Here is a 14616-nt window from a genome sequence, read left to right on the forward strand (position 1 = left end):
AATTTAGATCTTACTATACAAGTCTGCTTGTTTACCTACCTCTTGTTTCACATTAAAAGTGCATGAGAGTAGTTCCTCTCCACAATTCAATGGTAGATTATACCACCTCTCCAGCCCTCGTAGCATGGCACGCGCGATGTTGTTTTCATCGCGCGAAAATAACAGCGTCGCTCGTGGCATGCTACAGGGGCTGAATTCCAATTTATACCACCAAAACTTGACCATGCAAGTCCATATCAAACCTTGACCCTATCATCATGCAAGTAACCTAAGTAAAGAATACTCTCATCTATCTCTTACCATGCAAGTCTGGTTCTCCACCTTCCTCTTGATCTTGGGAGCTGCTTTCACAATAAGTTCCATGGTGGTGGTGTCTTCTCCCAACTCGTTGCTAGCGGTCACGTGGTAGATACCAGCATCAGCTGAACTAACGTTCTTGATGACTAGAGACATGCTCTCGTCATCTTCGTAGAGGAATCTGAAATAATATGTATTTTATTTTATCATTTAAAAAATTCTAATCATTAAACTTAACGTGGCTTAAGAGTCTTTCAAGACTGCTGGCTCTGTATATCATACAATGGATATAGAGTTGATTATATAAATGAATGAAAGATAATACCAAAGTAAAGCTATGAAAAAACCGTCAATTGAAATTTATCTAGCACCGCTCTTGTTTGTAATACACATTAAAAACGAGGGCGGCAGTATTTCAATCCAAATTCAGTTAATTCTAGAACAAAGGTTGCATTCTCAACTATTGGTTGTAACTAATTCTCAGGATCAGTTTCTCGTGTTTGAGATGCTCTATTGCAACAGGTTTGAGGAATTCCATGGCAAAATCTACCCAGCAACCTGTAATTATGCCCCGTAAATATCGTGCGTAAGGTTTCTCACTTAATTGTGCTATGCATCAGCCTCAGTTACTTTCTCATCATGTTTAAACAGGATTCTGGGTTCGGAGAAGCCCTTGCACTGTAGTTCCAGCATCGCTGACCCACGGCTCAATACAATCACTTCACAATCAGAGGTCAAAAAAGCTGTTTTCTCACTTACCTTGTTACAGCCTCAATGACTTTTCCATCACATTTAAACACGATGCTGGGTTCGGAGAAGCTTGCACTGTAGTTCCAGCATGGCTGACCCACGGCTCAATACGATCACTTCACGATCAGAGGTCAATACAGTTGGTTTCTCACTTACTTGTGCCTAGTATCAGCCTCAATGACTTTCCCATCGTGCTTAAACAGGATGCTGGGTTTTAGGAAACCCTTGTACTGTAGTTCCAGCATCGCTGACCCACGCCTCCTTACAATCACTTGAAAATCAGAGGTCAACACAGTTGGTTTCTCACTTACTTGTGCCTTGTATCAGCCTCAATGACTTTTCCATCATGTTTAAACAGGATGCTGGGTTTTAGGACACCCTTGTACTGTAGTTCCAGCATCGCTGACCCACGGCTCAATACAATCACTTCACGATCAGAGGTCAACACATGTTATTATTATTTTATTAGAGGTCAACACAGTTGGTTTCTCACTTACTTGTGCCTTGTATCAGCCTCAATGACTTTCCCATCGTGTTTAAACAGGATGCTGGGTTTGGGGAAGCCCTTGCACTGTAGTTCCAGCATGGCTGACCCGCCGATAGAGACGATTGCTTCGCGATGCTCGATCACTAATGTTGGTTTTTCTGGCTCACGGTGAAGTTCGTTGACCGCACCTGGAAATTAAGAAGAAATCTAAATCAAACTTTTATCAAAGTGTTACTGTTAGTTGGTGTGAGAATTTAAACACGAACTTGGAATTATGGAAGAAGTTCTTGAATTTATATGATGTAATGATGATTGAGTATCGCCCGTATAATGTAGTACCTCAAGATGGATTTACTGAGTAAAGAACTTGACACTTGATAAATTTTTATTTCTTGATGACTAGACTTAATGAAATTTTTATGCAAAAATAAAAAGAAGACTAAAGCTGTTATACCTTGTACAGTCAGCTCGGCGGAACAGGAAATGTTGCCGGTGCTTGTTTTGGCCACGCAGGTATACAAGCCTGCGTCCTCCGGCTTCACATGCTGGAACACCAGCGCCAGGGAGTCTTCATCGTCTCCTAGAAGCACCTGTAAGCACAGAAAATATAATTGTTATGCTCGAAGTAGAGGTCGTCATCTTTTGAAGGAATTTGAGTAAATTAATGTAGACTGAACTGTTGTACTCCACATAACGTACTCTGCAAAATTTCATGATATTGGTGCAGTAGTTTAAGCGTGACAGACTTACTTTCGAATTTATATAATGAGTAGACGTGATGTAGTACTTATTACTACAAACTACATTTACTTTAAAAAAATATAGATATAGCTTTATTTGGTTTTTATTTTAAGTTTTTATAAACTCAAAACTGTGAGTACTAAACGTACCTTGAACCTCTCCTCAGGATCGAAGGGATGCCCATCCCTTTTCCACGTGAAGGAAGGTTTCTCTCCCTTCGCGAGCAGTCCTTCCCCGCCAGGCGGCAGCTCAAAGAAGATGTTCTTATCATCTGCTCGAGGCAAGTAATAAAGTATTTAATATATAATAGTTCGTACCCGTGTGATTCCCGGCACCAATACAAAAAAGAATAGGACCACTCCATCTCTTTCCCATGGATGTCGTAAAAGGCGACTAAGGGATATGCTTAAAAACTTGGGTTTCTTCTTTTAGGCGATGGCCTAGCAACCTGTCACTATTTGAATCTCAATTCTATCATTAAGCCAAACAGCTGAACGTGGCCATTCAGTCTTTTCAAGACTGTTGGCTCTGTCTACCCCGCAAGGGATATAGACGTGACCATATGTATGTATGTATGTAGTTCGTACACACAAGGTACACCACCATATAGGATAAAGGATATCTTTGCAATAGTGACCAGAAGCGAAAAAGAAGAGTACCTTTGTAATAACCTCTTTAAGTTTAAGTTCTATTCTTATTTTTTTCCTTGATGTACATAAAAATATATAAATTAATAAGAAGGGATGGGACGTCCCCGTTCAGTCGCGGATCTAACCTCAATGAGAGACTAATATCTGACTCGCCTAAAAGAAGAATCCCAAGTTTTTAAGCTTAACCCTTAGCCTTTTACGACATCCATAGCAACATTTATCAAAGGAAAGACTGAGAAGAGAAGACTTTTGGTGCCGAAAACTACATGGCACTAATCACAGTCTTAAACATTTGAATGTTAATGTCATGTGCAACCAATCAGTTTGAAATCTATTTACCACGGACTATTTATAGCCTCATAACCATCGCATAAAATAAACTGGAGGGCGTCCAAACATCGTAAAAATGTGGTTCTCACGTACTTATTTATAGAACTGACTGTATATCATTCTTAGACGTGAGTTATTAAGATGCGCGAATTACCACCTGGTGGGTCACGTGACTATTTGCTACTTAAATAACATACATACATATAGTCACATCTATATCCCTTACGGGGTAGACAGAGCCAACAGTCCCGAAAAGACTGAATGGCCACGTTCAGCTGCTCGGCTTAATGATGGAATTGAGATTCAAATAGTGACAGGTTGCTAGCCCATCGCCTAAAAAAAGGATCGCAATTTTATTAGCCTATCCCTTAGTCGCCTTTTACGACTTAAACTTAAATAACATTATTAAAATACTTTTAACTGGCCTCCCCTGGGTCAAACTTTTAGTTAACCTCCTCCTAAGACAGTCACATTAATTCAGGTACATTTTCAGAAAGGACGCAACCGTAAAAACGCTCTTCCATCAATACTATAATGAAACTTAAACATAATGAGTTGAAATTAGACCCGAGTGTTCACTATGCTTAGGAGAGAGGTACATAAATACATACATACATATAAATATATAAGTCCGAATATAAGAATATGCGTACAATGAAGTTTACAAAAAAAAATCTCATTACCAAGATCAAAACTAAAGGGAGTTAGAAAACAGTAGATCAGTCAATATCACAAAATACTGGTATTTTTTAATCTATACACACATACATATATACAATTACGTCTATATCCCTTGCGGGGTAGACAGAGCCAACAGTCTGGGATAGACTGATAGGCCACGCTCAGCTGTTTGACTTTATGTTGAATTGAGATTCAAATAGTGACTGGTTGCTAGCCCATCGTCTAAATGAAGAATACCAAGTTCATAAATCTATCCCTTAGTCGCCTTTTACGACATCCATGGGAAAAAGATAGACGGACGGGTCCTAATTCTTTTTTGTTTTATTGGTGCCGGGAACCACACGACACTCTAATTTATAATTTTTAATCTTTATCTTCTCTCTATTTAGGTAAGTTAAGTAGGTCAGTCATGCTTCTTCAGCCAGTCCATTAGTGACCGGCCTTCGCGCAGAGGAAACGACACGGCCCTGTAACAGTTCCCACAGAATGTTGAATATATGCTGAAAGCTGAAAGTTTTCGAGAGCGCCTTGCCAAAAATATACTTAACTCAATTGATGTTTTTCTTACTAAATTTTTGTTTTTCAACCGCCTTTCACAAAAAGAGGGCTATCTGTTGTCGGTATACTTCTCTCTCGCTTTCCCACCCATCCATACATACATATGATCACGTCTTTATCCCTTACGGGGTAGACAGAGCCAATAGTCTTGAAAAGACTGATAGGCCACATTCATCTGTTTGGCATAATGATAGAATTGAGATTCAAATAGTGACGGGTTGGTAGCCCATCGTCTAAAAGAAGAATCCCAAGGTTATAAGCATATCCCTTAGTCGCCTTTTACGACATCCATGGGAAAGAGATGGAAAGAGTGGAGACCCACCCATCCATTGTGCCCATAATTGTCCCAAATTTCAATATCACCATTAATGATGGCGATGCCTATTTATATATATATATATATAATTATGTACATCAAGGAAAAAAATAAGAATAGAACTTAAACTAAAGAAAAAATCAGTATATAATATATAATTACAACAGTAGATAAGTCTCTGCCTACCCCAAGGCTTACAAACTTGGGATTCTTTTTTAGGCGATAGGCTCGCAACCCGTCACTATTTGAATCTCAATTCTATCATTAAGCCAAACAGCCGAACGTGGCCATTCAGTCTTTTCAAGACTGTCGGCTCTGTCTACCCCGCAATACGTAGACATAGACGTGACCATATGTGTGTATGTATGTAAATGTTAAGTGCGCAACTCACCAACAACTGTCACAACTGCTTGCGACTCCACTTCTCCATAAATATTCATGGCCTTGCAGGAGTACCTCCCGGCGTCGGCGGGGTTCACGTCGGCTATGACCAGCTCGTAGCAGCCGCGGTCGGCGCGTGCGCGTATTATAGAGATGCGTTCCGTTTCAGACGTGTTCACGATCTCTTTGCCTTCGTAGAAGCTGCAAAAAATATATATATTTTATTAAATTACTAGAGAGCGCCCGCGTAGAATGAAAAATCATCATAATTCTCGTGGGAATTTCGGGAAATCCTCTATTAGTGCACCCTTAGATCACATAAAGAACTTTCTCGTCAAATTTAAAGTCTCTTGACCCAGAGGTTTGTCATGTCAGTCAGTCATTTACTTTCTTCTTTTATATACATATTTGGAAAGTAGATTATTAAAAAATATAAAACTTTCTTCATCTTAGATTCTTTGCTGATCCTCAATGCAAGTTATTTATAGCTTTATTATGAAAATATTCGGAACAGACAACCTAGGTCTATAAATTGTAATCAACTTCACCATTTGTCTACGCCGTAGCACAAATATCTGCTACGCCGTAGCTTGTGCTACAAGCCTTGGTTATTCAACGTCTACGGCGTAGACATGTCACCAGTACCTCGACTATGCGCTTCAGCAGTAGATTGAAGGAAATCAAGTTAATGAATTATTTACCAAACAAGTCCAAGGCAGATCAGAGAAGATTTTTCTTTACAGTAGACACTATTACATACATACATTCATATAGTGACGTCTATATCCCTTGCGGGGAAGACAGAGCCAACAATCTTGTAAAGACTGATTGGCCTAGTTCAGCTGTTTGGCTTAATGATAGAATTGAGGTTTAAATAGTGACAGGTGGCTAGCCCATCGCCTAAAATAAGAATCTCAAGTTTATAAGCCTATCTCTTAGTCGCCTATACACTATAAATATCGCGTAAACTACGTTAGTAAATAAAAATACACTTATAACTAAGTTACTGTTATAAATTCGAGTTACTTACAACTTGACCTCAGGATTGGGGTCACCCTTGACCTTGACCATGAACCGAAGGTAGGTATTCTGCAGAATCTCTGTATCTTTCAAGGCCACCACGAAATATGGTGCGTTGAGCGCGTTACGGGCCCTCCTCTCTTCTGGGGTCACTACAAGATCGCAATGTCATTTGAATGTAGTAAAGTGACGTCATTATCTGTTTGACACATTGATTGCAGTAGCTTAAGTTGTAGAATATAGATTTTGGCAACAAATTAAACTTAAAACATTTAAGGAAGCCAAGATATAATATCTTTTGTATATATTCTGTTATTTTTTCTTGAAAGCTGTTGCAATCAATGTACAAAGTCATTATTATTTATCTATGCGTCAGACAAGTCAATGAAGTTGGATGGTCTTTAGAAAAAAATTTAGACCGGAGATTAATCCAATATAGTTCGGTCAATAGACAAGAATGTTAAAGAGACATTTAACTCTCTGTTTTCCAAGATATTTTAAGGTCCAAAATACTCGAAGTATTTTTTAAATCTAATTAAAATGACACGTAGATAAATATTATTCTAATGATAAATACTGACTACAACAACGATATACTTTTAATTGAGACTACATCAACATGCATTAACGACAGTGATACGCAGTGCGCCGTACAATGCTAACTATAACAATCATGTTAAATACGCTTTACAATGTCTTATTCATGATATGGCACATGCACGATTATAGATACGAAAAAAAAAGAAAATTGACATCTTCAAAGTATACTCTTTGGTCCAAGACAAAAAAAAGAATAAATAGTTCTTCAAAATTTGAAAAAAAGAACTTACGCTCGTGGACGACTAACTGAGCGGTGCAATGCGCGTTTCCTTTCACGTTTTCGGCTCTAGCCGTGTACAATCCTGAGTCGTCTTCCCGGCAGTGTTGCAATTCTAGACGATGGTTTCCATTTTCCTCAGAAGTTATCGTGACCCGGTCCATCAGGCGGTCAGTAAGAGGCTTGTTGTCTTTCAGCCAGGTCACCTTGACGGAGTCCAGGGATTCGCGGAGCGTACATTGGAACGTAGCATTTTCGCCAGCTGGGGAGTCATAGGAAAGTTAGCAGTGCGAGAGTTCGTATAGTTCTACTTTTGAATGTAAAAAAAAATTGTGGCCAGTATTTAACTACCAGTCAAAATATGTAGACCAAAAATTTTGTTATATTTTCGTCTTAATGTAAGAATATACGAACTCTCACTGAAGAAAGTAAATATGATAAAAGATCGTGAAGCCGAGTTAGTACAGTGTCGTGTAGGTTATATTCTAAAAGCGTATATACAAGCACTAAGGTGTATCTACTTCATTTAGAGTGTTTTTCTGCTAGTCTACTTGACTTACGCTCAATATTCTGGCCTTCCAACGTAACATTGAAAACAGGTCTTCCATCTTGGGATGCGGATTTCGAAACAGATTTAACGGATTCATATTCGCCAGCACTGATTGAGCCATTGGCAATAGCGCTTTTGGAATATTTGCTTTCATACGCGGTCTCGCCGTTCTTTGCGCTGAAACTAGTTTCAGACTTGGAGGTGACTCCTTCGATTTTGCCTCCATCGATGCTTGTTTCTAGACTGTACTTGGAAGAGCGTCCTTCTATATTAGAGCTGTCATCAGATAAGCCAATTCCGTATTTCGAAGAGGATCGTCTTTCTATCCTAGTGCTCTCATCAGACGAGCCGATTCCGTATTTCGCAGCGATGCTGTCTCGCTTGCTGCTGCTCTCATAATTAGATTCGATTCCATATTTGGATGCGATGGCATCAAGCTTAGACTCTTCCGAACCCTCGATTTTGGAGCTGGAGTATTTGGATTCGTATCTGGAGGAGGCACTGCCCTCTATGGAGCCTCCGGTCTCGTACCTCCCGCTTTCGACCCGGGAGCCGCTTTCTCGGCGGGAGTAGGAAGATACTCCGGTACTATCATAACTAGACGATTCGTAGCGACCACTACGGGCGCTACTGGAGTATTCTGTAAGAGATTCCATGTTTTAATAATGCTTTACAATAAGAAAAATAAGTAGCCAAGACCGAAATCAAATTTTCTTCATACATAGTTAGACAAATATTAAAATGTACCTATACTATTTTGCCAATTTAAATGCTTACTATGTTTTATTACTTACCCCCCGAGAGTCGAGAACTGCGACTATATCTCGACATTTGTTCGTCTGTGGCTTCTTCCGCTACAGCTTGACTGCTTGAAGTAACTTCTTGTTCAGAACACGCGCCAGTTGCGCTAGAACTTTCAACTTTCACTTCACTTGTCTCTAGGACAGTTACACTTGCTTCAGATTTAGATTTAGTTGCAGCATCCAATGATGCTCTTCTTAAAGCTTTCAATTGTTCCAATGAATCTTCTCTAGTAGAAACATTAGGTATGTCACCGTTGCTAACTTGAGACTTTTTCTCTGCTTCGCTTTGTGTAGTCTTAGCTGTTACTTTCGATGCTTCAACTTGCGCTGTTTCCTCAGATTTACTAACTTCGACCTTAGATTCAGCTTTAGTTTCTGTAGTTACAGCAGAATGTGTATGTTCGACTTTTTGTGTTTCTGACTTTTTGCTTTCAACAGTTGCCTCAAATTTTCCTGTTGTAGATTGTTGTTCGTGACTTTTTTCTACGTGCTGAGTTTTGGTCTCAACACTTTCAAGTTTGGATTGTTTGGTTTCTTCCTTTTGTGATTCTGATTTTGAAGATTCGCTGACTTTTTTGACTTCAGTAGCTTCTGTTTGAAGTTCAGCTTTTGCAGATCCCCGAACTTCACCAGCTACTGTTTGTTTGACTTGAGTCTGTTGACTAGACTCAAACTGTTGGGTTTCCTGTGATGACTCAGTGACTGAGACACGTGTTTTTGTTTTAACTAAAACCTCACTAGATTCGGACTGGATAGTTATCCCAGCTTGAACTTCTTGTTCTTTTTCTGTCTGAGAAACTTGCGTTTCCTCTACACGAGCACGTTTTTCTTGTATTTGTTGTCCAGTCTCTGCTGTTGTTTGAGAGACTTCGATTTCTTCAACGTGTGTTCGTTTCTTTTGGACGGTTTGTCCTGTTTGCGATACTTCAACCTCTTCGACTCGCGAACGTTTCTCTTTGACTTCTTGTACGTCGTCTGGCCGTTCTCTTTTCTTTTTGTTTTCTTCAGGAGGTTCTGGAGAGGTGACTTGAGGTGGGGAAAGAACTTGAAGATCGTCTGCGGCGTGCTCAGCTAAAGCGACTGTAGAAAAAGTAATGATAATGCATTTTTAGGAAATTGAATAAGTCGTTAATATACATTAAATACCTAGTAATAATAAATTTGATTATAAATGAAACTGTATCCGTAAAGTAACTTTCATATACTGGACGGACCAGTTGAAAACACTTGGAGTATAAAATAGTTCACATCAAAAATATAAATCACAGTGTAAAAATATATTTACCAAGGTCGCTCTGGTGTTGACCGATCTCCGCTAGCCACGCGTTCTTCACGTGCTCCTTATGAGCCGAAAGGGTCACAAATTGAGGAGAAGACTTCTGCCGAACCTCTATCTTCAACTTCTCAGTTGGAACGTCCTTGACCTCCGCTTCAGGGAGCTACAAAAGAATTCTCAATGGAGTAAACAGAGACCCGTTTGGATGCAGGCCAAATGTAGATAGATGGTTTCTTATATTGCGCTATTTTTGGCAAGGGAAAGTCAAAGCGAATTGATTGCGTAATAGTAAACAAGCTAGAGTTTTGATTGTATTTATTGCTTTACTTCGTTAGGTGATGATTTTTGTCTGAATAATACGCACTTTGTGACACTCAAACTTTTATAAAAAAAGAGTCCACTCTCGATATTTTTTGTTTCTCAAGATATTTTTTTAAATATTGACACGATATCAGTTTTACAACTAATTAATATGAAACTTCCAGAAAAATTATTTCTTACCTTGATGATATCTTTTAGAACAAAGACGGACCTATCTTCGGAGACCCTCTTGACCTTGCAGATCAAGATCCTAGCTTTGAAGAGGAAGAGATACCTCTCCTTGGACTTGCCTTCACTATCTGTGACAGTGAACCAGTCGTGGGTGAGGAGTCGTCCGAGTTTGTAGATGTTTCCACGATAGCCTTCGATGCTGGCAAGGAATTTGTTGTCTGTGGCGCGATTGGGGACAGATAGGAAGAGTTCCAACGCCTTTTGGAGGTCGCTACTGTCGTCGCCGAGACGTTTCGAGTACTTGACTAGTTCCTGTGGAATAAATTGATTGTGTTATTTATTAAAATCATATTAGTTTCCTTTTGAGTAAGAAACTGATAGGAAAATCGTTGCGGACAGACCAAAATATTGATAGCAGGCAGAATTTCGCATACAAATTTCTTGGGGATACTAAAAGTGGATTTCCCAAAAAGCCTATATGAGTGTAAGTTCGCGGAAATTGTTAATTTAATAAATTTTGTAAATTATTTATTATTTAAGTGGCGGAATGCGGCAATATAAAGATAAAAAACAGTACAAAGCTTGTCATAAGTAACGTAAGTTGGAAGCGATTCCTGAAAAACTTATTTCATGTAAACCTTGTAAAGTATTACAAATATGTAAAGATTATCTCCATCGTGATAATCTCCACGGAAAATCAACGCATGTGAAAATATTAGGCACACAAATATTATACATTGTTTATGAAATGTAAAGTGAAATGATTTGTCTTATTACAAACACGTGTTTAAAGGGCAAACATATTAATCCAATGATGTTTATAAGCGTTCCTGCATACCAAACCTTGCAAAGGTCGAGTCTAACTATTTATATTTGTCTCCATGATCTAGTTGTTCGCTTTCGTTCTTGTTTGTTTGTTTGTAATATCTTTATTGCATAGAAATTTACACAGTAACAAGAAAATAGTAAGTACATAGTTATAAAAGAAACAAATCACTTGCAATGACGGACTTATCCCATGAAGGGATCTCTTCCAGCCTGTGAACTTGTATTCCGAGATCATAATTCCAAAACGCATAACGACGTGGAACAGCAAATTCAGTGTAAACAATTGCCTATCTATTTATAATTATCTGGATCGTTTGCCAAACTTTCGATTACAAAGAGTTTATTTTTATTTCATGTGTAGTTAAGTGCCGATAGTTTTTATACAAGATTGAAAGGTCATCGGCCTAGCTAAATGTATAAACATTTGTTTCTTAACTTCTTATCTCAACCCGTAAATCAGTTATTCCTTTTAATTTTTTATCTATCATATGGTACACTAGAGACCGCCCGCAACTTCTTACGCGTGGAATCAATCCCACGGGAACTCCGGGATAAAAAAAGCCTAGGTATATGTTATTCTGTGTCTTTAGCTACCTAGTACATACAAAAGTTCATCGTAATCGGTTCAATAGTTTCAGTCAGTGATTTCTAATAGTATCAACCTTACTATGGTGAATAATAAATCAGTAACATTTAAGCGGAAATACGAAGTGAGAAAGCAATAGATAGATATAACTGGAAGTAAATAAAGAGTGGGATGAAATCGCGAAAAATTTTCCATGCTTGGCATCACGGAAGATGTCATGTGAATTCGTGGACTTAAAACTAGGTTGCTGTAAACCGGACTTAGTGGAAAGAGTAATTTGAGAAGCGGACCACGGGCTTGAAGCATAGTAGTGGAGGATGCAACCGATAACACGATGATAGATAGGATTACACAGATTGAGTTAGCCTCGAAGTAGGTTCGAGATTTGTGTTATTATGATAAAAATAAGGAAGACAAAAAAAAAAAACTACCCTATACCGCCGAGTTTGCAAGAAAAGCGAGGGATAGGCTTACAAACTCGGGATTCATTTTTTAGGCGATGGGCTAGCAACCTGTCGCTATTTGAATCTCAATTCTATCATTAAGCCAAATAGCTGAGCGTGGCCTATCAGTCTTTTAGAAATTGTTGGCTCTGTCTACCCCACAAGGGATATAGATGTGACCATATGTATTGTATGTATGTTTGCAAGAAATAAGTTAGGAATGTGAATGAAGTGTAAGAAGCAATTATGGATCGTGGCAAGTGGAAATATTCAGTCTCCGCCTAAATCTCTGGGAAATACGTGTGATTTAATTTATGTAAGTATTAATAATGCGATAAAAAAAAACAAAAAAAAGAAACAAATTACCTTTAACAACAGTTGGTAGTCGTTGATCCTCTGTATGGGAAGCTTCAGATGTTCGGTGATGCCTTTGTCGTCGCCGAGTTTGTCAGCTAAGGCCTACAGACAAACAAGAAAAATATTTACAGACTTCAGAAAAAACATTTCTGATATTTTAGTTTTTATAAAATATGCCATAAATATAGAGTAAAAGTGCTTTCCCGCCATTATGAATTGATTTGATTTGAAATATGTTTTCTTTTGTTTTTTTTTTTTTGTTTATCTTTGGCCAGCAGTGTTATGATGGCGCGAACATTGATTGAGAGAAATACACAATTGAAAAAAAATATTTATTATTATAATTTATGGTTAGAAAAAATCTGTTTTGGGCATCGTTTTTACGATCTAAATAGCCATTTTTAACTACCTACTTAAATTAAAAAAATCATAAACTCACGAAGAACAAAGATTTAATTAAAATATTCGAGTGTTACGAACATTATATTTTAGCGTGCTGCAAGTGCCAGGCGACACATGAGTTTAATAACATTTGTGTGGGAAATGCGTTTATAATAATGAAATGTACCCTTGACAAAGACCAGCAATGCAATGATTATGTTGACACTCTTCTAGGTCAAAGTCAGAACTGCAATGCCGTCACATTTTCAGGAATATCTGTTACTTTGCCTAGCCGTATCTCATTTTATTTGAATCTTTCCTCGTCATTATCGCATTCATCCTACTAATATTACAAATGCGAAAGTTTGTGGGTAGGTATGTCTGGATGTCAGTATGGATGTTTGTTACTCTTTCACGTAAAATCTACTGAACCGATTACGATAAAATTTGGTATGTAGGTAGCTGAAAACCCAGAATAACGTATAGGCTACTTTTTATCCCGGAGTTCCCGCGGGATTGATTCCATTATACTTATAGTTTTCACGTCGTGTTGTGGCCAATAAGATCATCTTTAGGTCATAATTGACCATAAATATATTATTTTGAAAGACTCTGCCTGGTTGAGTTCGGTCTTAGGGATATATATTTTCAAATAATGTTAAACTTTTTCAGTAAGTGGTATAAGTATTATTCTTTCTTTAAGTCTAGTTAGATGCAAATATAGACATCGGAAGATGCAATTCAATAATTATCAGGGCGAATGTCAAGACAGAAAATATTTGATATTTAGATACTGCTCTCCTATGCGAACCCTAAAATATGAAGCAAACGGCTGAGAATGAAACAGGTATACAATATCTAACAGAACAACAAGACATACCAACCACGAGACTTTGTTATTACGTGCGCAGATTGACCTGCACTAGCACCTAGGTCATAACTAGGGTTGAAAAAAGCGGGAAATTTTCCGTTTTTTTTCAAATTCCCTCGTTTTTATACAAGTTTTTTACGAAAGTTTCAAGAAAGATAAGAATGAAATATTTCATGTTTTTTATCAATAAAACGGAAAAATATGAAAGAAACGGAAAAATACGATAGGAAAAGTATTGATTTCCTTACAATATGCATCATTGTTTTAAAAATTGGTAATTATACATAGAATATATATATAGTTTTCCAATCGTTTTTTTCTTATTTTTCGAAACAAACGACGAAAATCTCAATAAAACCGTTTTTTCCCCAAGGTTTTATTCTGATATAATTCAATGTAACAAACAAATAAAACGGTAAAAAACGAAAAAACGTTTCTTTCACCGAAAAAAACAATTTGTTTCTTTCGGAATTTTCAACGCTAGTCATACCTAACTGAAAATCAGCGTATTGCTCTATAGCAACAAATTCGTTATGACCTTTTTGCTGCAACTTACACCCTTTATTATTTTTTTATTTATATGTATATTTTAAATTGTGTGTAGCAAATCAAATAAATGAATTATATATCTATCTACATACATACAAACATATGGTCACGTCTTTATCCCTTACGGGGTAGACAGAGCCAACAGTCTTGCAAAGACTGATGGCCACGTTCAGCTATTTGGCTTAATGATAGAATTGAGATTAAAATAGAGACAGGTTGCTAACCCATCGCCTAAAAAAGAATTTCAAGTTTGTAAGCCTATCCCTTAGTCGCCTTTTACGACATCCATGGGAAAGTGATGGAGTGGTCCTATTCTTTTTTTTTTGGAATGGTGCCGGAGACCACACGGCACACCACCACCATAGTTCATATTTCACCACGCAGGTTGCAATTAACATATTGAAGAGATAGTGACACCATAAATTTGCTGAAGCTGTGAAGGATCATTCGTT

The 14616-nt window shown here is 37.9% G+C and overlaps 1 protein-coding gene across 7 annotated transcripts in view; it reads right to left on the reverse strand.

The window, feature by feature from the left end:
• LOC106133368 (obscurin) overlaps positions 1 to 14616 on the reverse strand; it is a 144588-nt gene that overhangs the window by 48973 nt on the left and 80999 nt on the right. For 6 of the 7 annotated variants that reach the window (XM_060950165.1, XM_060950166.1, XM_060950155.1 and 3 more), the window contains 12 exons: positions 12373 to 12465; positions 10159 to 10461; positions 9667 to 9820; positions 8373 to 9461; positions 7589 to 8218; positions 7042 to 7290; positions 6222 to 6363; positions 5202 to 5392; positions 2425 to 2546; positions 1989 to 2124; positions 1545 to 1722; positions 301 to 478 (listed from right to left, as the gene is read on the reverse strand). In XM_060950165.1, the coding sequence (XP_060806148.1) occupies positions 301 to 478; positions 1545 to 1722; positions 1989 to 2124; positions 2425 to 2546; positions 5202 to 5392; positions 6222 to 6363; positions 7042 to 7290; positions 7589 to 8218; positions 8373 to 9461; positions 9667 to 9820; positions 10159 to 10461; positions 12373 to 12465 (3465 nt within the window). The remainder of the gene's footprint in view (positions 1 to 300; positions 479 to 1544; positions 1723 to 1988; positions 2125 to 2424; positions 2547 to 5201; positions 5393 to 6221; positions 6364 to 7041; positions 7291 to 7588; positions 8219 to 8372; positions 9462 to 9666; positions 9821 to 10158; positions 10462 to 12372; positions 12466 to 14616) is intronic. The other variant, XM_060950159.1, reaches the window with a different exon arrangement.

Source organism: Amyelois transitella, chromosome 3, assembly GCF_032362555.1.
Source record: "Amyelois transitella isolate CPQ chromosome 3, ilAmyTran1.1, whole genome shotgun sequence".
Taxonomy (NCBI): Eukaryota; Metazoa; Arthropoda; class Insecta; order Lepidoptera; family Pyralidae; genus Amyelois; species Amyelois transitella.